The following is a 24,682-nucleotide window of genomic DNA, read 5'->3' on the forward strand; positions in this document are numbered from 1 at the left end:
TTAGAATAGATTATTCATTTGCTTGTTATGAAACTATACTTTGGGATGGTCTTGGAGATGTACTGACAGCTCCTAAATTCAGTGATAATTAAGACACTTAGCATCTTGCAGGAGACTCTCAACAGTGTATAGGATGAGGCCTCTGCTGAAAAAGTAATGATATACTTTAGGGCCAGATTTTCCAAACAAGGCCTGCCTTTACTGTTCCTAATTTTCCGATACAATTTACTTAATTCAGATGGCTGAAAACTAATTACACCTGCAAATCAGATATTAGATAGTCCAGTGATCTAAACTGGACCCACATAATTGCAGGTGTGAAAAGGGAAGCCCAGAAAAAGACAGGACCCAAAATTTAATTTAACTTAACCTACCCTGGGTTTCCAGGTATAATTATGAAAAAGAACTATATGGTTACTGAGTTCTAGTGGGTTGCAACATAAACTATAGAAGGTTGGTTTTCTGGCTGTCTCATGTCACTTAGTTATTTACTTGTCATGAGGTAACAAATTTGCCCAAAAACCTCAACTATGATTGAATATCCAGTGGTAATATATTATTTACATTGTGATCTTCATTTTGTGTCTTCTCTTCTTAAATACTGCTTTAGTGATTGACCTATATACAATCTATTCCTGGGACAATTCTGAGAAGTGGAGGTTATTGCTACAATCAGAGTCAGTTCTATTCAGAAAATGAATGCAGTGTAGTTGGTTACATTTGAAGATATGCCCCTAAATTTTCATAGTTGTACAAGACTTTGGCCCACAATTTTTGTTAAGGTATTGTGAGGCTAAACTGCAGGTAAATCTCTGGAAAATGTTGGTGAGTTTTAAGTATCTAGGTTAATTTCAGGGACAATGTATACCAAAGAGTTTGAAGACCAATGTGTATACCACCATTTATTTGCAAAGATTTAGCCATGAATAATTTCAGTGTAGTATTTATTCTTAGCATTTGAATATTATGTACTACTTTTAAGCCAAACTTCTAAAGTTAATTTGGATGGAGGCATGAATACTTTAAATGTCTGTTATAGGTTTGTTTTTCTCTTTGAAGAATAACACTGATTTGCCCTAGGCACTCATAGATAGGGATGGATAAACAAAAATGGGTAAAATTAGCAGGATGGATTTGATTTATCAAATCCGGAAGACTCTATTTAATCATGGATTTCTACATAAAAGTGCATTCTTGTTGGTTGATATAACCTTAGTACATATTCTTCACAACTCAGAGATAGATGTGTTTCATTTTTAGAAGGTACACACTATACATTTTTAAAGTGATTTATTTTGAAAAAAAATCAGATTAGTTTTACAGCTATATCAGAAAATGAATGATTGTTTGGTTATTTCATTTACCAAAGGTAATTGAAACAGATATTTATGAAGTCATTGGTAGGTGAACGATCTCCAATTCAACAGGTTAATCATTAATATTTGGAGGATTTTCTTGCCATGCTGTATTAGGAGGAGAACATCGCCAGACAGACATTTAAATTGTTTTATTTAACTAAAACAACAACATTATGTATTCTGGATTTTTTTCTTCAACAGCAAACATATAATATTTTAACAAAACAGGCATATGAATTTTTGAATTTAGTTAAATATTCAAGTTTTTTTTTAAATCAGATTTGTTTTTGTTAAAATTGTTTTGAAATAAAATGGTTAAATGAAATATTTAAAAAAAAAATTAAAATCGACTATGTCAGCCAGGTCAACATGAGAAACTTAAAATATTGGCTTCTGCAGCTATCTCAGTCGTCTTCACCATCATGTTCCTGTTTGTTCATAATCTGGAAAAGAAAAACAAGCGTTCCTGCTTTTTCAGGTCCCAATTGATTTCTCAATTTGGAATGAATTAGTCCAAATGAAGAAAAGAGTCTTCCTACACCTACAGAAGAAGCTACTGCTGTTAAAAGTGAGATTATCACTTCAACAATCTCTGAATCCAAGTGCTTAAGTGACTTTCACCGGTTCACTGGTGTGACTTTCTTTGAAACATCATCAGCAAACACATATTTCTTGAATGGTTCACCCTTAGCTCTGAAGTTTATTATAGTTGGCATTATGGAAGGATGATTGCTGGATGTCCATGTCAGAGCCAACTCCTCTTCTTTAGCAGTTAAGGTTTGACCCTGGTACCAAGTATTGAGAATATTTCCAAGAAAATGAGCTGGAGATAGAGCTTGTCCCATTTGTTTTTTTAATGCTTGTAATTTAACTCTGTCATTGCATAGTTCTCTTTTTAAGATCTCACTCAGTTCCTTCCAAATTTCAACAGTGTCAGGAATAAAATAGCTATTTCCCTGCATTTTGTTCAAGGCTACAGAAATAGGCTTCAGGGTACTCGGCATGTGTTCAACATTTCTCTTAAGCCCAATGTTGAGAACTTTGGCTGTGACAGTGCCATCCATTTTTTCATGATTTTGTTCACAAACTCTCATGATGATTAGGCCAGTTCTTGATATAGTGCTCAAAACAGTCCACTACTGAGTTCCATCGCACGTCTTGGGGGAGAGTTAGCTTGGTTCCTCCCACTTTTTTCAGAGCAGCTGCTGCAAAGTGGTTTTACGGAAGGATTTTGTAATTTCAACAACATTAGCCTTTATTTCTGGAACACTGAAGTCTTTGGCTAGGAGGTGCATCAAATGAGCACTGCAACCATGTTATTAGCTTGGCACTCTCTTCTAAATAATTTCTTCTCATCTTGGATGCATTTGCAGCATTGTCTGTGAACAAGCTGCATACTAGACATTTGATTTTTTTTCACAGTTTGTTATAGCTTTTACTGCTACTTCTTGTAATTATTCTGCTGTGTGTGCATTTCCTGGTGTATCAATTGTTTCTGTAAGGAAGACATTCCCTTATTCTGTTGTCATACAACAGGATCATTGTGGACATTGCTCCACCCATCAAGACTCAGGTTAACAATTTTACCCTCTAGACCTTTTGCACACTGCTCGATTTCTCTTTCATACACTTTATCCAGCAATTTGCCTGCAACATCTGCTCTGTTGGGTGGACTGTATCCTGGTCTTAATGACTGAACCATGTTAATGAAGTGTGGGTTCTCAATTATATGGAAAGGAGAGATTGTTGCCTAAACAAACTGGGCAATTTTCTCATCAATTACCTCTTTTTGTAATCTGCTGGTTCTTATCACAAACTTATCTATGTTTGTTTCTGGATGATGGAGATTTTTCTTTCTTTTTACTACAGGTGATATACTGTAGCTATGTGACATACATGATGTGACTGAAACACTATCATTGGCAGATAACTCTGAAACTATAGAAAATGATGGTGATCTTGAAGATGGATAGTCTTCAGAATCTTGTATGTTGAGGATGGATTCTCCTAAACAAAATAAGTCAATGAAGTTATTTAATTATTATTACCATACTGCTCATTTAGTATTACTCATTGCATTCACTGACACTCAGTACTACTTTAAAGGTGAAATTGTAAAAAGAAGATCTGCCTATTTCAGCTATTTATTTTTTATCACAACTGCATCTAAAATGATAGTAACATAGAGTAACAACTATATTTTTTGCTCAAACATGAGAATTCAAGAATAGTCCAGAAGAAAGACAGGTAGTCCTTAAGAAAGAAGTATGAAATAAAAAAGTTTACCAACCTGATGATCCTGCATGTTCAGACATGTTCCTTTCATCATCTTCAATGCAGCTTCCTCCTGAGAAGGAACACTTCTCATGATGTTGTTTTGTTCGAGCGACCAGGCCTTGTATTTCTTTGTTGCACTGGTGCATTTTGCATGCATGCCTGTCTTACCCAAAGGTAGAGGAACTTAATTAAAATATTCGCAAACTGGGTCTCTTTTATGACCTGCTGCCATTATAGGTTTTCCCTTCTAGTGAGAGAATGGTATGGTAGATCTCAAATCAATGAAGGCGACACTCAGAAAGACCTCAAGACTTCTGGAATATGCTGCTCAAATAGTTTCACATTTGTTTCTACTGCCTGTCCCTCCCTTCTCACATTTATCTCCAGACTTCTTCTCCTTGTCCAGATCTATTTCACCCCCAACAATCTTCTATTCATTGAACTTTTTGAAACTTTGCACTTTTAAAGAGAGATAAGGGATTGACTCTGTATACACAAATTTGCAGAGGGACAATAGGGTTGAGGTCTGTTATTTCTCACCTCTCTATATTATTTATTTATTTTAAACATTTTTGCTGTTAACAAGCATGTTATCTCTGGAGACACAAATCCACAGTTTGAGAACTGCAAAACTAAGCATATCTGATGGTATCTTTTAGATCAGTGGTTCTCAAACTAGGGCCACCGCTTGTTCAGGGAAAGCGCCTGGCGGTCAGGGCCCGTTTGTTTACCTGCCGCGTCCACAGGTTTGGCCGATTGAGGCTTCCACTGGCTGTGGTTCACTGCTCCAGGCCAATGGGGGCTGTGGGAAGCAGTGTGAGCCAAAGGATGTGCTGGCCTCCTTTCCTGCAGCTCCCATTGGCCTGGAGCAGGGAACCACGGCCAGTGGGAGCCGCGATCAGCTGAACCTGTGGACGTGGCAGGTAAACAAACCAGCCCAGCCCGCAAGGGGCTTTCCCTGAACAAGCGGCGGCCCTAATTTGAGAACCACTGTTTTAGGCTGAGCACTGAGTGACATTGGATAGATAGAAAGATTAACCTAAATATTCTGTACAGAAGCCCATGGAACCTCATAAGGTTGGGTCCCTAATCCATGAAGTATTGGAACTCATTTACAAAACTTTTCTTAAACATTACATAAATATATTGTCTCATACTATAGAATTAGAATTTATAATCCCTATTCCATGATGAGATATCTTTGAGCTATAATGTATCTTAATTAAAAGTATCTTTAGATAGGTTTTTTCCTCAAAAAGCATTTTATCAAAAAAATCCAGTTTAAATAAAAAAAATCTGATTTTAAAAAAAAATCATTGATTTTTATCCACCCTAAAAATTAATACTATACTGAACTTTCATCTAAAACCTGAACCCAACACAAATGTTTATTGTGATTTGAATAAGTTTGGTTAATTTTACAGTGGGAAAAATACTGAAATTCTTACTCCATTTTTGCATAGGCAATGCTGTCATCTAATCTAATGGGAGTATTGCCTGAATAATGGCTGAATAAGGACCACAGAATTTGCATCAGAAAAAAAACATTTGATTAACATGAAAAATAAATTGTATGTTCCTCTTTTTCTTCTCACTGGAAATGAATATTTTGAGCTAGATTCTGCTACTCCTACTTGTGTTTGGTGCTGTCTTACTCAACTCCTCACTAATAAACACTCAGTGTGAGAAAGCATGGCAGAATCTTCTGCAATAATGCTATTCCAGCCCAAACCAGGAATACTGGAAATCTCCTGAGAGAATGATCTTTTGAGATCTCCAACTTATTAGCTACTTATCGGAGCCGATCACTGCTAACATGGCATCTTTTAAATTTGTGCTCCATCTTCATGAATAAGTAGCTCAAGTACCATATTTGCTGTTAAATAACGTTTCATGTTTTGCAACCTTTTATTCCTACATTTCTCTGGCTTTCAAATCGAAAGCAGAGTGGTGCCCACTGATAATAGAAAGCTGTGGCTAATTTCCTTGACTTCAATATTAGCAGAATCAGCAAGTGCTTTGATTTATTTTCTGGTCTTTGCTCTCTTCCTGATTCTCAGCCACAGGAAACAGCCACTCTAAGCTGCAGCAACAACAACTATCCCCTTTCTGTCATCTAGCTAGCCTTGTTTGGCACAGCTGTTACCAGACTATCAGATAATATTCACTCTAGCACACTAAGAGGACAATATGATACAGCCAGAAAACCCTAGTCTTTCCTTAGATTTTCACCATCTGCCAATAAACAACTATGAGAGTTTCACATAGTAACTTAATAGACCACGTAAGGTAAGTATAGAGATCAAGGTAGCTGCACCAGCTGCAGTTACAATCTCAGTATTTTACTGATCACAATTGATGAGACAAGGTTTAGAAATATGTCTGTGGGTGGATGTCTTAGTTTATTGTAAACAGACTTATAAAACCTAAATTGCTGAGATAATGAATATGATTGAAGAGGCTCATTAACAGATACCTATGGGAAATGTTTGGCTGTTCAGCTGTTACAATACTGCCAACTTTGCAGTAAAAGAAGTAGGAACATACCATGAAACAGCTGCGCCCACAGTGGTTTTTGTGACACATTAGGGCTAGGTTAATAACTGATTTGTGAGGCCTGAGTATTGTTTAAATTTTGTTAAGCTGTTTGGCATACTCAAGGATAACCTCACAAGCATTTTTTTAACAAACTGCCATCCTTTAGAAATCATCATTACACATTAAAATCAGATAGAGAATGTATCATTCTTGTCAGCCTTCAATGGTGTACAGCACTGCAAAACAGATTGTATCAGCAGTTATGCATGGGTAAGCTGGTATTTAAGGGCTAAAAAGTCACTGAGATTTTGAATTAAAGTAAGAGTTCTGGTTTAAGCACAAGAAATTATCATGTGTGTGTGTGAGTGAGAAAGAGAGAGAGCGCAGAAGGATCTCACAAGAGCATATAATTAGAGGTTTACTGTAATCAGTCTTTCACTGCAAGCAGCACTTTCTAAATAGCCATTGCAAGCCCTGTTGTTTGGTGCTTATATATAAAAATATGTATAATATAATAACCATTCATGAATCATAACACTTATTCCTGATTAAATAAGTATTTGAAATTACTTATTTGAAGTGTTGGATTGACCTGGTGCTCCAAAGATAAACAATCCTAATTAGTCTTCCATTCATTCAAGTAGTGTTCCAGGTTGGTACTGTACATGTGATTGTGTATGCATAAAGTAGTAAAAAAAAACCCAAAATTCTGCCCTCAGATAATGCATACAGTACCTGACTGGGTGTCCCATTGTTAGAGATCCAAAAGGTCATAGCAAGAGCCTAAAGGATGGACTTGCTTCCAGGTGATACTGGGGAAAAGAAATACTTCTTTATTTAGATTCTGAAGTTAAATATCATTGATCAAGGATCAGTGCTCTGAGTCAGATCTATCCCAGAAGCTCACCTAGTGCAGTCCTTAACTAGGTCTTCCCTTTCCTCTCTCATGACCCAAAAGTCAATAAAAAAGTTTTTAAGCAGTTTTCCCCCTTGGTTTTCCTTGCCTCAGGGAGACATGGAGAATCTTTTCTACTTACCAGGTGATCAAGAAGTCTGTGAAAGAAGCCACCTTTTCCCTTGGGGTGCTCACTGTCTCATCATTAGCTGTATTAATATTTATTTATTTATTTGTTTTATATCACTGTAGCAGCGAGGTGCCCTGCTCATGGACCCAGAGCTCATTGTACTAGGCACTGTACAAAAGCAGAATAAAAAGATGTTACCTGCCCCAGACACCTTACAATCTAATGCTGAAATTTCTCAGCCTGCAAATATTTTTCTTCTAAGACTTCCCTTCCACCTTCCCACTTGTTAGAGTTAACACCCCACTCTGAACTCTAGGGTATAGATGTGGGGACCCGCATGAAAGACTCCCAAGCTTATTTCTACCAGCTTAGGTTAAAAACTCCCCGAGGCACAAATTCTCCCTTGTACCTTGGATTAGGTAACGCTGCCACCACCAAGTGTTTTAGACAAACTCAGGGAAAGGTCCACTTGGAGTTCCTACTCCCCCATAATATCCCCCCAAGCCCCCACACCCCCTTTGCTGGGGAGACTTGAGAATTAACAAGATCTGCACAGACCAACCTTGGGGGGGTTTAGGACACTAAAAAAAAAACCAATCAGATTCTAAAAGAAACAGAACTTTATTATAAAGAAAAAAGGTAAAAGAAGCACCTCTGTAAAATTAGAATGGAAAATAATCTTACAGGGCAATCAGATTAAAAAATACAGAGGATTTCCCTCTGGACCAAACTTTAAAGTTACAAAAAGAAAACCAGGAATACACCTTCTCCTCAGCACAGAAAAAATCACAAGCCAAAACAAAAATAAGCTAACGCATTCCCTTGCTAGTACTTACTAATTCTAATAGAGTTGGACTGCTTGCTTGCTTCCTTGATCTGTGTCCAGCAAGCACACAGAACAGACAGACCAAAACCTCCCCCCCCCCTCGATTTGAAAGTACCTTGTCCCTTTATTGGTCCTTTTGGTCAGGTGCCAGCCAGGTTACCTGAGCTTCTTAACCCTTTACAGGTAAAAGGATTTTTTGCCTCTGGCCAGGAGGGATTTTTTAGTACTGTATACAGGAAGCTTGTTACTCTTTCCTTTTTATTAATGACACCACTAAAACAGTTTTTCTTCTGCCATTCTGGCATAAGCATCTGCCTACATCTCTGGGTCGAAATAATTCAAATATGCTGCAATATATTGGCAATGTAGATGAAGAACTCCTCTCTCAAGCTCTGCAAAATAAGGAGAGCTCCAAAGGCATGGTATAAAAATGGAGTAAACCCAAGATCACATAGATAACTGTTTCTCCCATGATGGATTTGTGCTTCCTTTTTTAGGGTCATTGAATGTTATAATTTCCATAAGATCTCAGAGAGCTTCCACTGATAATCTATATCTTGTGCAGTGTCCTTAGTTTTGAGGAAAAATCGGTCCATCTGTCTGTCAAGATATCATAAGAATGGCCATAGTGGGTCAGACCAAAGATTCATCTAGCTCAGTATCTTGTCTTCCAACAGTGACCAATGCCAGGTGCCCCAGAGAACTCCTATCCAGGCAAATACTTTATATAGCTCCAAAGCAATAGTTTTTGCCATTAGAGAGCAAACTTTTATTGCTTCAGAATATCTCATTTTGTAGTCCGCAGTCATCAGGTTTTATTGGTGACCCATTGCATTCTTCTACAAGAGGTTCTGTCATGTTCAACCCTATTTACTGAAACAAAAGTGCTTGTCACTCGTTGCCTCATCTGGCATCATTCTGCCCTCAGCCTTATTGACTGATTCACTCCCCAGGTTACTTTGTTTCTTAGCTGGATCACATATGGTGACTAGGAATTGGCCATCCTTTTTGAGGGCAACTTGTGTCTTTATTTACATTGAGACCCATGGCAGACATTAGCCATTTTTAGTAACCAGAGAGCCCTAGATTTCTCTTGGCATCATGAGTAGCTTAAAATCAGGAGACTCCTGATAATATTGATAGAGTTGTCAACAGTGTTAGTATGTGTGTGATGTATGCAATAAAGACAATGATGAGCTCCACAGAAAAGCCCATGAATAAATACATATTTTTTTTAAATTTAATATGTACTAGAAATAATGCAGCATGCCAAAAATATATTTTAAAAAGAATAAAAATAAGAAAAGGAATGTATGAAAATAAAATCCTTATAATAATTTTGTTAGAGTCATCATATAGACAACTAAACACTCATTGGTTAAACATATACTTTTGGAAGAGCATCTGCAGTATAATATAACGATATCATTTGAACTGTTATTAATATGCAGTGTAAGTGCTTATAGAGTAACAGTGTTTAAGGCCAGAAGGGACCAGCAGGTCATAGAATCATAGAATCATAGAATATCAGGGTTGGAAGGGACCTCAGGAGGTCATCTAGTCCAACCCCCTGCTCAAAGCAGGACCAATCCCCAATTAAATTATCCCAGCCAGGGCTTTGTCAAGCCTGATCTTAAAAACTTCTAAGGAAGGAGATTCTACCACCTCCCTAGGTAACGCATTCCAGTGTTTCACCACCCTCTTAGTGAAAAAGTTTTTCCTAATATCCAATCTAAACCTCCCCCATTGCAACTTGAGACCATTACTCCTCGTTCTGTCATCTGCTACCATTGAGAACAGTCTAGAGCCATCCTCTTTGGAACCCCCTTTCAGGTAGTTGAAAGCAGCTATCAAATCCCCCCTCATTCTTCTCTTCCGCAGACTAAACAATCCCAGCTCCCTCAGCCTCTCTTCATAAGTCATGTGCTCTAGACCCCTAATCATTTTTGTTGCCCTTCGCTGGACTCTCTCCAATTTATCCACATCCTTCTGGTAGTGTGGGGCCCAAAACTGGACACAGTATTCCAGATGAGGCCTCACCAGTGTCGAATAGAGGGGAACGATCACGTCCCTTGATCTGCTCGCTATGCCCCTACTTATACATCCCAAAATGCCATTGGCCTTCTTGGCAACAAGGGCACACTGTTGACTCATATCCAGCTTCTCGTCCACTGTCACCCCTAGGTCCTTTTCTGCAGAACTGCTGCCTAGCCATTCGGTCCCTAGTCTGTAGCGGTGCATTGGATTCTTCCATCCTAAGTGCAGGACCCTGCACTTATCCTTATTGAACCTCATCAGATTTCTTTTGGCCCAATCCTCCAATTTGTCTAGGTCCTTCTGTATCCTATCCCTCCCCTCCAGCGTATCTACCACTCCTCCCAGTTTAGTATCATCCGCAAATTTGCTGAGAGTGCAATCCACACCATCCTCCAGATCATTTATGAAGATATTGAACAAAACCGGCCCCAGGACCGACCCCTGGGGCACACCACTTGACACCGGCTGCCAACTAGACATGGAGCCATTGATCACTACCCGTTGAGCCCGACAATCTAGCCAGCTTTCTACCCACCTTATAGTGCATTCATCCAGCCCATACTTCCTTAACTTGCTGACAAGAATACTGTGGGAGACCGTGTCAAAAGCTTTGCTAAAGTCAAGAAACAATACATCCACTGCTTTCCCTTCATCCACAGAACCAGTAATCTCATCATAAAAGGCGATTAGATTAGTCAGGCATGACCTTCCCTTGGTGAACCCATGCTGACTGTTCCTGATCACTTTCCTCTCATGTAAGTGCTTCAGGATTGATTCTTTGAGGACCTGCTCCATGATTTTTCCAGGGACTGAGGTGAGGCTAACTGGCCTGTAGTTCCCAGGATCCTCCTTCTTCCCTTTTTTAAAGATTACTCCTTTTTTAAAGATTACTCCTTGTCCTGTCATCTTCTACCACTGAGAATAGTCTAGAACCATCCTCTTTGGAACCACCTCTCAGGTAGTTGAAAGCAGCTATCAAATCCCCCCTCATTCTTCTCTTCTGCAGACTAAACAATCCCAGTTCCCTCAGCCTCTCCTCATAAGTCATGTGTTCCAGACCCCTAATCATTTTTGTTGCCCTTCGCTGGACTCTCTCCAATTTATCCACATCCTTCTTGTAGTGTGGGGCCCAAAACTGGACACAGTACTCCAGATGAGGCCTCACCAATGTCGAATAGAGGGGAACGATCACGTCCCTCGATCTGCTCGCTATGCCCCTACTTATACATCCCAAAATGCCATTGGCCTTCTTCGCAACAAGGGCACACTGCTGCTCATATCCAGCTTCTCGTCCACTGTAACCCCTAGGTCCTTTTCCGCAGAACTGCTGCCTAGCCATTCGGTCCCTAGTCTGTAGCTGTGCATTGGGTTCTTCCGTCCTAAGTGCAGGACCCTGCACTTATCCTTATTGAACCTCATCAGATTTCTTTTGGCCCAATCCTCCAATTTGTCTAGGTCCCTCTGTATCCTATCTCTGCCCTCCAACGTATCTACCACTCCTCCCAGGTTAGTATCATCCGCAAATTTGCTGAGAGTGCAATCCACACCATCCTCCAGATCATTTATGAAGATATTGAACAAAACCGGCCCCAGGACCGACCCCTGGGGCACTCCACTTGACACCGGCTGCCAACTAGACGTGGAGCCATTGATCACTACCCGTTGAGCCTGACAATCTAGCCAACTTTCTACCCACCTTATAGTACATTCATCCAGCCCATACTTCTTTAACTTGCTGACAAGAATACTGTGGGAGACCATGTCAAAAGCTTTGCTAAAGTCAAGAAACAATATATCCACTGCTTTCCCTTCATCCACAGAATCAGTAATCTCTTCATAGAAGGCGATTAGATTAGTCAGGCATGACTTTCCCTTGGTGAATCCATGCTGACTGTTCCTGATCACTTTACTCTCGTGTAAGTGAGGTCATGTAGTCTGACCTCCTATATATCACAGGGCTCCAAAACCACCCAGCATCCATGGGCAGAGATTGGGAGGATCATGGGGGAATTGCCCCCCCGAACTGGATAAGATTCAGAAGCAATGTATGTGTGTGGGGAGGGGGTGCCCAGATTTCTCCCTGGTAGTTGGTCCTGCTTTCTTCCCTTGGAGGCAGGAGTGATGCCACAAGCTCTGTGCCTGCTGGGCAGTTCCCCCCCCACGTGGTCTGCATAAGGGGAGGGCAGGAAAGTAGATCCTGATAACTCACCGCACTGCCTATATGGAGAAACTGACTGGCAGGCACGGAGCCTGGCATTGCTGCTCACCTAGCATTGCTGCTCACCATCCCCCCCCCCAGTTCCCTTGGAGGACACAGAGGAACGTTGTGTGGGGGTACAAGCGGTGATGCAAGGCACTCCATGCCTGCCGGTCATTTTCCCCACGTGGACTGTGTAACGGAGTGCAGGAGAGCAGCGACCTTCACAGCAGAGCTCCAGTTTGGGGCCATTTTCAATAAGAGCAAGGTGGCTGAGCCGCTTCCCAACCCAGGCGAGTGCTCAGCTGCTAGTCCTGGCTGTGGGGGTGTGGCAGAAGGACTATTGGACTTCCCCTGCAGGGAGCCACCGGGGTCGGGTCAGACCCACCCCCAGGAACCTTTCCTGGCTCCAGGAAGCTACACACACACACACGCTCCACTTCCTGCCTCCATCACTCCTCAGCTGCGAGAGGGAGAGGTCACTGTATGGGGAGCTGCACCCCCATCTGCCCAACCCTAGTGTATACAGACCTCCCTCCCAAGTGCCGCACGCCTGAATCCCCACCCTGCTGAGCCTCACCCCCTGCATCCAGAGACCCCACACACCAAGATCCTGCTACTGAACCCCACCAAGCCCCCCACACCTGAATCCGTACCCCACCAAGCCTCACTCACTGCATCCAGAGGACTGCCCTGCTAAGACACTCCCCCCCGCCGCATCTGGATCCCCTGTGGAGCCTCACCCCCTCCCACCCCTTGGCCCCCCAAATACAGAAGTCAAACTCATAGTATGCCAGCACTCATATGCTAAAGCCAGCAACAAAATTAGACCAAAGTATTACATCCCACAGGAGACTAGACTATTATGTGCCACAGGCAGAGAATATGAGGAACCGAAGTGCACCAGTGCCTGAGGCTCCCACAGTGAAATAATGTTGGTGGTGCCAAATAACTGGTCTAGAGACTGAACAGATCTGGTACAACATGGGAAGGAGCAGTGAAAGGTTCCACCAAGTTGTGCAACCAGTTTTCTTGAACCTTGACTGAGATCAAGTCCCTAAGGGTGAAGAGGTATAGTTCATTTTCCATGTCCAATTAATCCCAGGCCTCTCTGCTAAGGATGCTTAAAAATGTGCCAGTTGTACTGGTTGCTTTTGTTACTTGGAACTGGTGTAAAACCACCAATTCATTTTATGTATATTAGGCTACTAAAATGTCATTAGAAAGCTTTTATTCACTAATGATCTGGGTCTAATTCAAGCTAGTGACCTAAAGGAGAAAAGCTCTGCAACCCATTACCAAACCTTTATCTTTTAATATTTAGTGGATATTATTCATAATGCAGTAACTATCATATCTACATTAATATGTATCAAATTAGGTAACAGGTGTGTGTTGGTTGACACAATTGATTACTAAAAACTTCCGCAAAAATTTTCACACTAAAGTTAGTTCCTTAACAGGTAGCCTGATATTCAGAGGTGCTGACTTTCCGAGGTTTGATTTAATGGGAACTGTGGATGCTCAGAACCTCAAAAATAAGACTTGTGATAGGGGTGCTTAAATATAGATTTAGTAAAATAACTTTAGGTTCTCATGATTGAAAATTGAGGGATTTTTGGTGGAAGAAAGGGTCTCCTAGTTAAAAATTCAACATACCGACCTCCTTCAGTTAGGGATTTAGGAACCTCCCATTCCAATTTTCTGATTCTCCAAATAGACCTCAAGCAAAACACAGAAGAAAAGTATTCCTGATATTGCAAAAGGAAGTGTGGGATAAACATTTAAAACAAGCAAAATTTTCAGGCATTTTTATACACAATTATAAAGATGCAAAAAAGGCACAAGCCTTTTTGTCCCCTCATCCTTTTTGGTAACCATTAAAAGTAGAGAGGCTGTTTTTGAATTATACCAAACTCAGCTTAAACCAGAAGTACTGGAAATCTCACAAGGGAGCTTTATCTTCGGACATTTCCAGCGCAAAATGATTTGAATTAGTGTCTAAACTTTTGAATGCTTATTCTGAGCCATTGAGATTTGCCCATTACATTTTTTAATTCTATGAGTCCCCTGTAACTCTGTATCATCGGAGTACAAAATACCCCCATCATAAATACAATTCTGGGGGCCCAGAAAGCAATGTATTTGACCATGCCAAATTGTGGCCTTTCCAGAACAGTTGTTTTTCATAGAGTTAGTGACCAGAAGAGACCAAAGTGATCATGTAGTCTGACCTCCTGCGTAACAGAGGCCAGGGGATTCCAAACAAAGAAAAAAAGTTAGTTTGTTCTTTTGATGCCTAAATTCTACTGTATAGTATTTTATTTTAATTTAACATTCATATAATAAAATGTTTGTTTCAAATATCTCTGTCTGACTCACTTTTGCTTTCAGTTTATAGTCATATTTTGATATAGGTGCATGCAAGATCTTGGAAATATCCTTTCCAAATGACATTCCATAGTAGTCAATTCTCAATAATAATCCTTGAGGTGTTCCAGATTCTGTGCTGCATAGTGATAATAGGAATAGTGTTTCACATGCATCTGTATCTAAAGAGGAACATGATCCTGGGCTATCCTGCTTTCCATAGTACCATTTCAAACACATGGCTGAGGGTAAAACATAAAACACACACTGCTGTAACGTATATAGTATAATGTGGCTGGTAGAATCATAGAATCATAAAAGATTAGGGTTCAAAGAGACCTCAGGAAGTCATCTAGTCCAACCCCCTGCTCAAAGCAGGACCAACACCAACTAAATCATCCCAGCCAGGGCTTTGTCAAGCTGGGCCTTAAAAATCCCTAGGGATGGAGATTCCACCACCTCCCTAGGTAACCCATTCCAGTGCTTCACCTCCCTCCTAGTGAAATAGTATTTCCTAATATCCAACCTAGACCTCCCCCACTGTGACTTGAGACCATTGCTTCTTGTTCTGTCATCTGCCACCACTGAGAACAGCTGAGCTCCATCCTCTTTGGAACCCGCCTTCAGGTAATTGAAGGTTGCTATCAAATCCCCCCTCACTCTTCTATTCATCAGACTAAATAAGCCCAGTTCCCTCAACCTCAGTACTTCACTTTAATAGAGTGATTTACAGGGGATTGTGATTTCACCTCCTGCTTGATTGTGAAGACAGAATCATATTAAAATCCACACGCAGATTTTGTTTGTAATAATCTTACTGCAACAGTTGGACTGAATCTGATTAACACACGTGTGCTACGGTTCTGTATGTTCAATTCTTTCAGTTGGAGTCCTCGGTCTTTACAATTATTTATAGAGTAGAGGATCTTGACAATTGATCATCCTAGCCAACATTTTGGGCAACACATCTGAGGCTTTTTTGAGGCTCCTTGCATAAGTGGCAGAGCTAAAATTTCAGGCTTGTTTTTGTTTTTTAACTGAAAGCAAAAATAAATAAATATTTCTGATTTCATGATTTCTCTTGTGCTTCCCTCTCTCTCCTCTCTGTAACAAGCACACATTTAGATGCAAATGTCAGAGGCATTGATTTTTTTTCCTCTGGGCGTACATCACTATCTTTTTAATGATTGGCTGCCTGGCAGCTGATGAGAGTACTTCCCCTCCCCTCCCAGATAAAGGGTCTGATCCAAAGCCCACTGAAACCGATCAGAATCCTCAGAGGCAGAATCCCTAGAATGGGATCTTGAGCCATTTAGAGGGCAGTGCAGAGAGTTGCTGTTCCACCAACAGGGTGTTTCTGAAGATCACCCTGAAATACATTTGACTTTTTTGCACCGAATAATACATTTTATCTACCTGAAATCCCTTATGTGGATTTTGGTTTTCAAACATTTAAGTTTATGCAGTACTTTGTGGAAATGTTTGTACACCACATATTTCCTGACAGTGTTTAAGGGATATTTTAACACAAAATAATGTGTCATTTTATTATTTTAAAATGTGTAAATACAACATTCATCTAGGGCTTTCATGTATGAGATATTTGGTAAAAAGAAAATACTGCATTTTGGGACTCGGGGAATAAAGAAGTGCTGTCAGAATTCACTTTAATATGTTAAAAATCTTGCATTTTGTTGTTTCTTATCAGGTACCATTTCTGTGAACACATTACGTACACCTTACACTGCACCAGGAGAAAGCGAAATCCTAGACCTAGATGATGACTTGTATCTTGGGGGCTTGCCAGAAAATAAAGCAGGGCTGGTCTTTCCAACAGAGGTGTGGACAGCACTTCTCAATTATGGATACGTTGGCTGCATCAGAGACTTGTTTATTGATGGCCAAAGCAAGGATATTCGACAAATGGCTGAAATTCAAAGCACTGCTGGAGTGAAGCCCTCATGCTCAAGAGAAACTGCAAAACCATGCCTGAGCAACCCCTGTAAAAACAATGGTGTATGCAGGGATGGGTGGAATAGATATATCTGTGATTGTTCTGGTACAGGCTACCTTGGCAGATCATGTGAGAGAGGTAGGTTTCAAAAGATTGTGCATGACTCTACAATGTAGAAATTAACAATGATTAAAAATGGCAAGTACTGCATTAACTGTTTTAAAAAATAACCCTCATTGTCTGTTCCTCTTCTTCCCACTGGTTTTATATTGACAGAAAACTAAATTGAATCAAGTGGCCGTGTGGCCATATGAAAGAGTTTGGGGGAGATTTTCAAAGGCACAAATGGCAGGTAGGTGCCTGTCAAGGTTCCTTCCCCACTCTGAACTCTAGGGTACAGATGTGGGGATCTGCATGAAAACCTCCTAAGCTTACTTTTACCAGCTTAGGTTAAAACTTCCCCAGGGTACAAATTATTTTACCCTTTGGCCTTGGATTTCCACTGCCACCACCAAACTTTATCTGGGTTCCTGAAAAAACAGAGTTTGGACACGTCTTTCCCCCCAAAATCCTCCCACCCCTTGCAGCCCACTTCCTGGGGAAGGTTTGGTAAAAATCCTCACCAATTTGCATAGGTGACCACAGACCCAAACCCTTGGATCTTAGAACAATGAAAAAGCATTCAGTTTCCTTACAAGAAGACTTTTAATAGAAGTAAAAAAAGAATCACCTCTGTAAGATCGGGATGAATAATCGGGTGAATTCCTTACAGGGTAATTAGATTTAAAACATAGAGAATCCCTCTAGGCAAAACCTTAAGTTACAAAAAAACCACACAGACAGGAATATTCATTCTATTCAGCACAGCTATTTTCTCAGCCATTTAAAGAAATCATAATCTAACACATACCTAGCTAGATTACTTACTAAATTCTAAGACTCCATTCCTGTTCTGTCTCCGGCAAAAGCATCATACAGAAAGACACAGCCCCTTTGTTTTTCTCCCTCCTCCCAGCTTTTGAAAGTATCTTGTCTCCTCATTGGTCATTTTGGTCAGGTGCCAGCGAGGTTACCTTTAGCTTCTTAACCCTTTACAGGTGAGAGGATTTTTCCTCTGGCCAAGAGGGATTTTAAAGGGGTTTACCCTTCCCTTTATATTTATGACAGTGCCTAACTCCCACTGATGATGAGTAAGAATCAGGTGCCTATCTGCTATTTGTGACTTTGAAAATCCCCCCTTTTGTCATTTTACAAGCTGGGCTGTGAAGAGCTTTGTGACAACATGAGACAGTACTTTCTCTTGTTACTAATTTACTGAAATGTGACTCTATGAAACCTGAATTCACAACAGTCTGACTCTGAAATGAGGTCAGATTCTCCACACATGTACACTGGTATACCCCACTATCTACTGTACATTCTTGAATTCCATGAGTGAATTCCAGCCTCATTTAAGTCCTTGGCAAAACTTCCACTGACTTCAGTGATTCCAGGATTTCACATCTTCAATGTAAGTGAGAAAAAATCAGGCCCCTGGAATCTAGATTCAATCTTTGCAGCTTAAAAAAATTTCTAGTTCATAGGGGAATAAAATTACTGTTCATCATAAGTAGTAAAATAATTTATATTTAAAATTAATGAATAAAACCTTTAGCTGTGAAGATGAGTGTAAAATCAGATAGTAGCTATGCAAGTTAATTTAAAAAAATTGGGGAGGAAAACAAATTTGGGTCTTACAAGTATAGATTATTTCTGTTATCATTTCTATTTTATTTTAATTAGTTTAATTAACACTTTAATAATCTGCAAACATAGTGGCATTTCAGTGATATTTAAAAGTAGCATATTGCAATAATAACACTGAGAAGAATTTCATGCTATTGTGTTGTCACGTATGTACTACTTATACTAAATGGCAATTTTTTTCTGTGTGCAATACACAGTTTTATAATAGAAAAGGAACATTGAGTAGCTCATTTTAATATTTTGTATCAAACAGAGCTTTTATTTTTAAATTGACACCAAACAGAATCTATAAAGACACTTTCAGTGCTTTGCACACACGTTGCATAAATCTTAACTGCAGTACATTAATCATGATTTGTTACAATTGTCAGTTACAGTACTTGTATTTTAGTAATCGAATATTAAATCTCCTTTTCTGTTTCTCTTTTTTATAAGAAATCTTTACTTTTATATTCGAATACTCTCTCTTCTGTGATTTTATTACAATACAAGAAAAGACCCAGGCCTTTTATTAATATATTTCAAGAAAAGAGAGAAATGAAATTTGACATCCTTATTTGTAAGGAAAAGTGGGGATCTAACAGTTTACCAGAACAAAAATCTTATTTAGTATTTTTATTCCAGTTTGAACAAGAAATGTTAAATGCCAGAACTCTTATTCTGTGAAATCTTATATTACAATTGACACATAATAGAGTCTTCACTTCCAGCCAAAACCTAATCTTCAAGCTTATTGACTGGCAGCTAAAGTTTTTTTCTGTATAGTTTAATTCATTTTGCTAGGTAAAGTGGTCACCTAAAGATTTTACTGTTTAAAAGTAAAACTGATGAATGGTTTTTAAAAAAAGTCTAGGTATAATCTCGAGGAAATCCCATCACTTTTGTGGTAAATGAAGTCAGGTTATTGGCATTTACAAGTAGGTCCCAGACTTTTAAAAGTGCAAGCCCCTTTGGCTAGAGGCCAGTTATTTTGATGTCGCCAGATTGTTCTATTACTCGTGGAGTGAAGTTGGCAGAGGGCATAACCAAACTGTCAGATGAATTACAAAAACCTTCAGTTAAATATGCATGGTGTACCACCCTGTGGCAAAATTCTGCTATTACATATGGCAGAAGTAAAAATAGCACTTATATCTTTCCAGATCAGGAAGAGCTAGGAAATATTTACATATTTCAGTCATTAGAGACAGGGACAACAAAGATATGCAAATCTATAAATGAGAATTTAATAGCAAATTTCATCATAGGGATTTGTCATGAACATATTTAACGGGTCACAAGAATTCTCACAGAATCCTTTTCATCTCTAGTTATTTTTCCGCCTAGTATATTTTCAACTATTGTCCAATTCAGGACTTAATTTCCTAGCACACATAACTTCACCTACTGGGAGTGATGGTAATATGGCATTCTTACTAGCTTCCCCACAATCATATCTGGCTCTTGTCCAGCAGAGATCTTTGTGCAGTCAGTGCAGGATCATTTCCTACCCTTGGGTTTCCCTATCCAGAGGAAACTGCACTGAAAGCAGTTCTCCTTCCAGTAATATTTGTATCCTGAATGGTCATGCATTAATATGATTACAGCTTTTGGGATTCTGAAAGCAGTGTGTTGGCATTTTACCACACAAGTTGTTATAACTACTACCCGAGTGCAATAACTGATACACTATTGTATTTAGTGATATAAATAACACAATTATAATTTTTGTAAGTAATTGAAGTAAAATAAGAACATGTTCACCACCACAAACAATAGAGCCTTACAAAGTGGGAAACCATGTTAGATGAAATATTTGAGGTTAAACAACTGAGCTCTGAGCTGACTGAGGAGATTAGGATATCAACAGCAAACATGGCATATATTTACATTTGATGACACTAACATTTATGTGCCATGAAGCTTTTTTTGCCTTAATAATCAAAGAAATCATTTGTCCTTATTATATGTACCAATACTGTACAATTCAAAAATATTATAAATTAATATTTATGGTAGGTCTACGCTACAACCGCTACAGCAGCACTTTTGCTATGGTGCTGTAGAGCTAGACTGTAGACCTACTACAGCCACAGAGGGATTTTCCATCACTATAGTAAATACACCCCCTTGAAACAGCAGCTTGGTTGGTGGAAGAATTCATCCATCGACCTAGCTGCATCTACAGTGGAGATTAGATTGACCTAACTACGTCACACAGGGCATAACATTTTTCACAGCCTTGAGTGATGTAGCTAGGTCACCCTAAGTTTTACATGTAGAGCAGGCATCAGATAAATTAAATGTATTCAGGTCAGCAGGGCCTGATTAAATTTATCCTAGGGTACTTAAAGAACTAGCTGAAGCAATCTCAGAACTGTTAACAGTTATCTTTGAGACCTCATGGAGGACACGTGAGGTCGCAGAGGACTGGAGAATGGCAAACAGAGTGCTGATCTTTTAAAAAGGGGGGGAAAGAGGACCTGGGGAATTATAGACCAGTCAGCTAACTTCTATATCTGGAAAGATACTGGAACAAATTATTAAACAGTTTGTAAGCACTTAGAGAATAGAAAAGGAATAAGTAATAGCCAACATAGATTTGTCAAAAACAAATCATGCCAAACCAACATAATTTCCTTCTTTGACAGGGTTAGTGGCTAATTGGATAGGGGAAAGCTGTAGATGTGATCACTTAATTTTTCGAAAGGCTTTTGATACTGTGCCACATGACACTCTCATTAGCAAAGTAGGGAAATTTGGTCTAGATGAAATCCCTGTAAAGTGGGTGCATAACTGGTTGAAAGATTGTACTCAGAGAGTAATTAGCAACGACTTTCTGTCAAATTGGGAGGATGTATCTATTGGGCTCCTGCAGGGGTCTGTCCTGGGTCTGGTGCTATTCAATATTTTCATTCATGACTTGGATAATGGGATGGAGAGTATGCTTATAAAATTTGTGGATGACATCAAGAAGGGAGGAGTTGCAGGCACTTTGGAGGACACAATTAGAATTCAAAATGACCTTGACAAATTGGAGACTTGGTCTGAAATCAACAAGATGAAATTCAATAAAAACAAGTTCCAAGTACTGCACTTAAGAAGGAGAAATCAAATGCACAAATACAAACAATATGTATAACTGGCTAGGTGGTAGTAGTGAAGAAAAGGATGTGTGAGTTAAAGTGGATCACAAATTGAATTTGAGCCAACAATACAATGCAGTCATGAAAGAGGCAAATAGCATTATGGGGTGCATTAATAGGCATATTGTTTGAAAGACACGGAAGGTAATTGTCCTGCTCTGCTCATCACCGGTGAGACCTTGCCTGGAGTACTATGTCCAGTTCTGGGTGCCATATTTTAGGAAAGATGTGAGCAAATTGCTATCCTATGGACTCTCACCAACAAAAATGATTAACAGGTTTCAAAAACCCTGACCTATTTGGAAAGGTAAAATTTAAAAAAATGAAAATTTTTAGTCTTCAGAAAGGAAGGTGGATGGATACCCTGGTAAGTCTTCAAATATGTTAATGGCTGTTACAAAGAGGACTGTGATCAATTGCTCTCCGTGTCCACTACAAATTGGACAAGAAGTAATCGACTTAATCTGGAGCAAGAGGTATATAGGTTAGATATTAGGAAATACTTTCTAACTATAAGGATAGTTAAGCACTGAGTAGGCTTTCAAGTGAGGTTGTGGAATCTCTGTCATTGGAGGTTAAGAAAAGCTTAGACAAACATGTGTTTGGGATGGTTTAGATATACTTGGTCCTGCCTCAGTGTCAGGTGCTGGACTTCACAAGGTTCCTTCCAAGCCCATATTTCTATGATTCTATGAATATATGATTCTGTAATCTGATCAGATCAGTAACTAAGGAAAAGCCATAGGACACAAAAGCCATTTTATGCTCATTCCAGCCTATTTAAAGTTAATAGTTTTTTGTGTGCACTTGCAGAAATTGGGTTGTATGTGCTTATTTTCCCACTGTAACAAATTCTTGGTTATACATAAAGTAAAAACATCAGTATAATCTATGGATTGGTTTAGTTGTTTATGGAAACTATAGCAGATGGAGGGACAGATGTCATAGCAATATAATTTGGCTTCATCTCTGATTTTCATCATGGATCACAATATGTAACTGCCTCTTGGCAAAACCTTTCACAGGTGCATACTTTTAGCTGGACAACAAGGAATAATGCATAAGAGCAAATTTATCGAAGAAAGGACAGGCATGCAAAATTGCAAGGAGTTAAATTAAATGAACTTTCCACAGGGGAAATACATTTGAATGTATTTTTCCCTCTGTTTGAATTGTCTCTGTATATTTTTTAATAAAATAGAAAAACTCCTAACAAATGCAGGACTATATGAAAAGTCATGTGTTTCCTATTGTTATAATAACCTCATCTCCTACCTATTTAATTACTACCAATTTCATCCTTTGCACCCTGCTAAATCCTGTGGGGCTAGATTCTCCCACCCTACTCTTGTTGTGTAGTGAAGACATCCCCCTCAAACAATCCTACTGGAGTAAAGTACTACTTGATATGAATGAAGGTGGCAGAATCTTATCCATGTTAAACATTTATCCTAACTGTAGTGTATCAATTTCAGTTTTCATCCATATTTTATCCAGTAGTTATTTATATATTGAGAATTATTAGAAAGTACACCCAGAGACCCCTCAAGTCTGTCACTTTTTGCTTTATTTCATCCAAGCTGCTTTTTGAAGAGAAGGGCGTTAACATCCAACATCACTGATCTTTCCTTCACATTTTGATGTATTGGGCCATGTCACTAAGTGTCCTGTTGACTGGAGTATTTTTTAAATCTAACTAAGTCACTTCTTATTGCAAAACATGAAACTATTTTATCCAGTTATGCAAAGTTTTAGATTTTTGGGAGGGATTTTAAAAAATTATAAAAAGAAAAATGAAATAATGAAAATATTTGCAAACACACATTGAAGTCATTGGAACTACTCGTAGTTTATCCATGATCAGGATCTTTAATAGTTACACGTCTGGAATGAGCACTATTAAGGGACAAATTCTGTTATTTCGTACTTAAACGTAAATTCTCTGATTTAAGTACAACCCATGTCCCCTGAGTTCCAGTCCAGTGCACTGTCACTGGTCATGCAATGTCACCAAAATGTAACCTGCTTAAGTTCGTACAGAATTCACAAAGTGTTTTGGACTACCCAAATCTGCATTTTTTGTGTGAAAAAGTTTCATATAGAAATTCACCCAGCTGCAGGGGAGGAGATGCAGGGGGGATGATGCATCATCTCTCCCTCAAAATGCCAGTGTTGGAAAACACTACTTCCACCTCCACACTGTGAAACCCCATCTGAGACACGTGGAAAGACCATGGTGAAGTGACGTGTGAGGAAGCCATTATTACACCTTCCATATGTAAATTATGGAGCAGAACTAGTTAGTAAAATTGAAGCAGCCTGATGAAACAGACTGGGTTTTTCATGATAACATCTTCAATGTTTCATTAAGTATAAATTCTTTTAAACTGTGTCTCAAAAAAGGTGTTTGAAATCCTTTCAGATATCCTTACTCATCTCCTCCACATTTTTCATAGGCTATCATTTAAACTTTTATTACATGCCATGGATATCATGATATAGGCAGAAATACAAAACATAATCCCCATATAAGAGTTTAAAACAATTTAAAATGCTGTTGTGTCTGAACCATATCACAGCTAATTACAAAGTGAGGAATGGGATAACTGAAACTGGCCCACAACTGGTCCTTTGTTTTTCAGTACCCTATACCTCAGTCTTCATATTCCAATGTCCTGATCTGCTACTGCCTTCAAAACACAATCTTATTTCCAGTCAAACTTCTCATCCTATCCACATCCTTCACCACCTCTTCACATGAATTTCATTGCCCCTGAGGAAGCCAAGCCAAAACTCCCACACTTCACATTGGATAATTCATTTTCTTTTTTCTCTGATATTGTACTTATTTTTAAAGCTCTTGTCCCATTCCTCCTCAGACCCCTCACTGCACCCTACATTTTTTCTTCTTTCTTCCCCTTGCTTTCTTCCCTTTCACTTAGCATCACTACAGTGCCAGTAGCTTCTTTCTGACATGAATAATGATAACTAAATGCTGATTCCAGAACTGTAAGCTCTTCGGGGCAGGGACCATCTTTTTGTTCTGTTTGCACAGCACTTAGCACAGTGGGGTCTGGTCCGTGACTGGAGCTTCTAGTTGTCAGAATAGAAATAATAAATAAATAAATAATTCCCCATTAGTGATACAAGTCTAAAATTTAAAAAAAAGAAATGGCTACTATTGTGTTAAAGGGAGGTGGCATGGAGAATGATTGGGGGGATGGAGAAT

General features: G+C 39.2%; 1 protein-coding gene across 23 annotated transcripts in view; it reads left to right on the forward strand.

The window, feature by feature from the left end:
* The window catches only part of NRXN1 (neurexin 1), a 1,220,951-nt gene that overhangs the window by 546,340 nt on the left and 649,929 nt on the right, over positions 1-24,682 (forward strand). For all 23 annotated transcript variants that reach the window (XM_074949428.1, XM_074949414.1, XM_074949409.1 and 20 more), the window contains one exon: positions 16,337-16,720. In XM_074949428.1, the coding sequence (XP_074805529.1) occupies positions 16,337-16,720 (384 nt within the window). The remainder of the gene's footprint in view (positions 1-16,336; positions 16,721-24,682) is intronic.

The sequence above is a fragment of the Natator depressus genome, chromosome 3 (assembly GCF_965152275.1).
Source record: "Natator depressus isolate rNatDep1 chromosome 3, rNatDep2.hap1, whole genome shotgun sequence".
In the NCBI taxonomy this organism is placed as follows: domain Eukaryota; kingdom Metazoa; phylum Chordata; order Testudines; family Cheloniidae; genus Natator; species Natator depressus.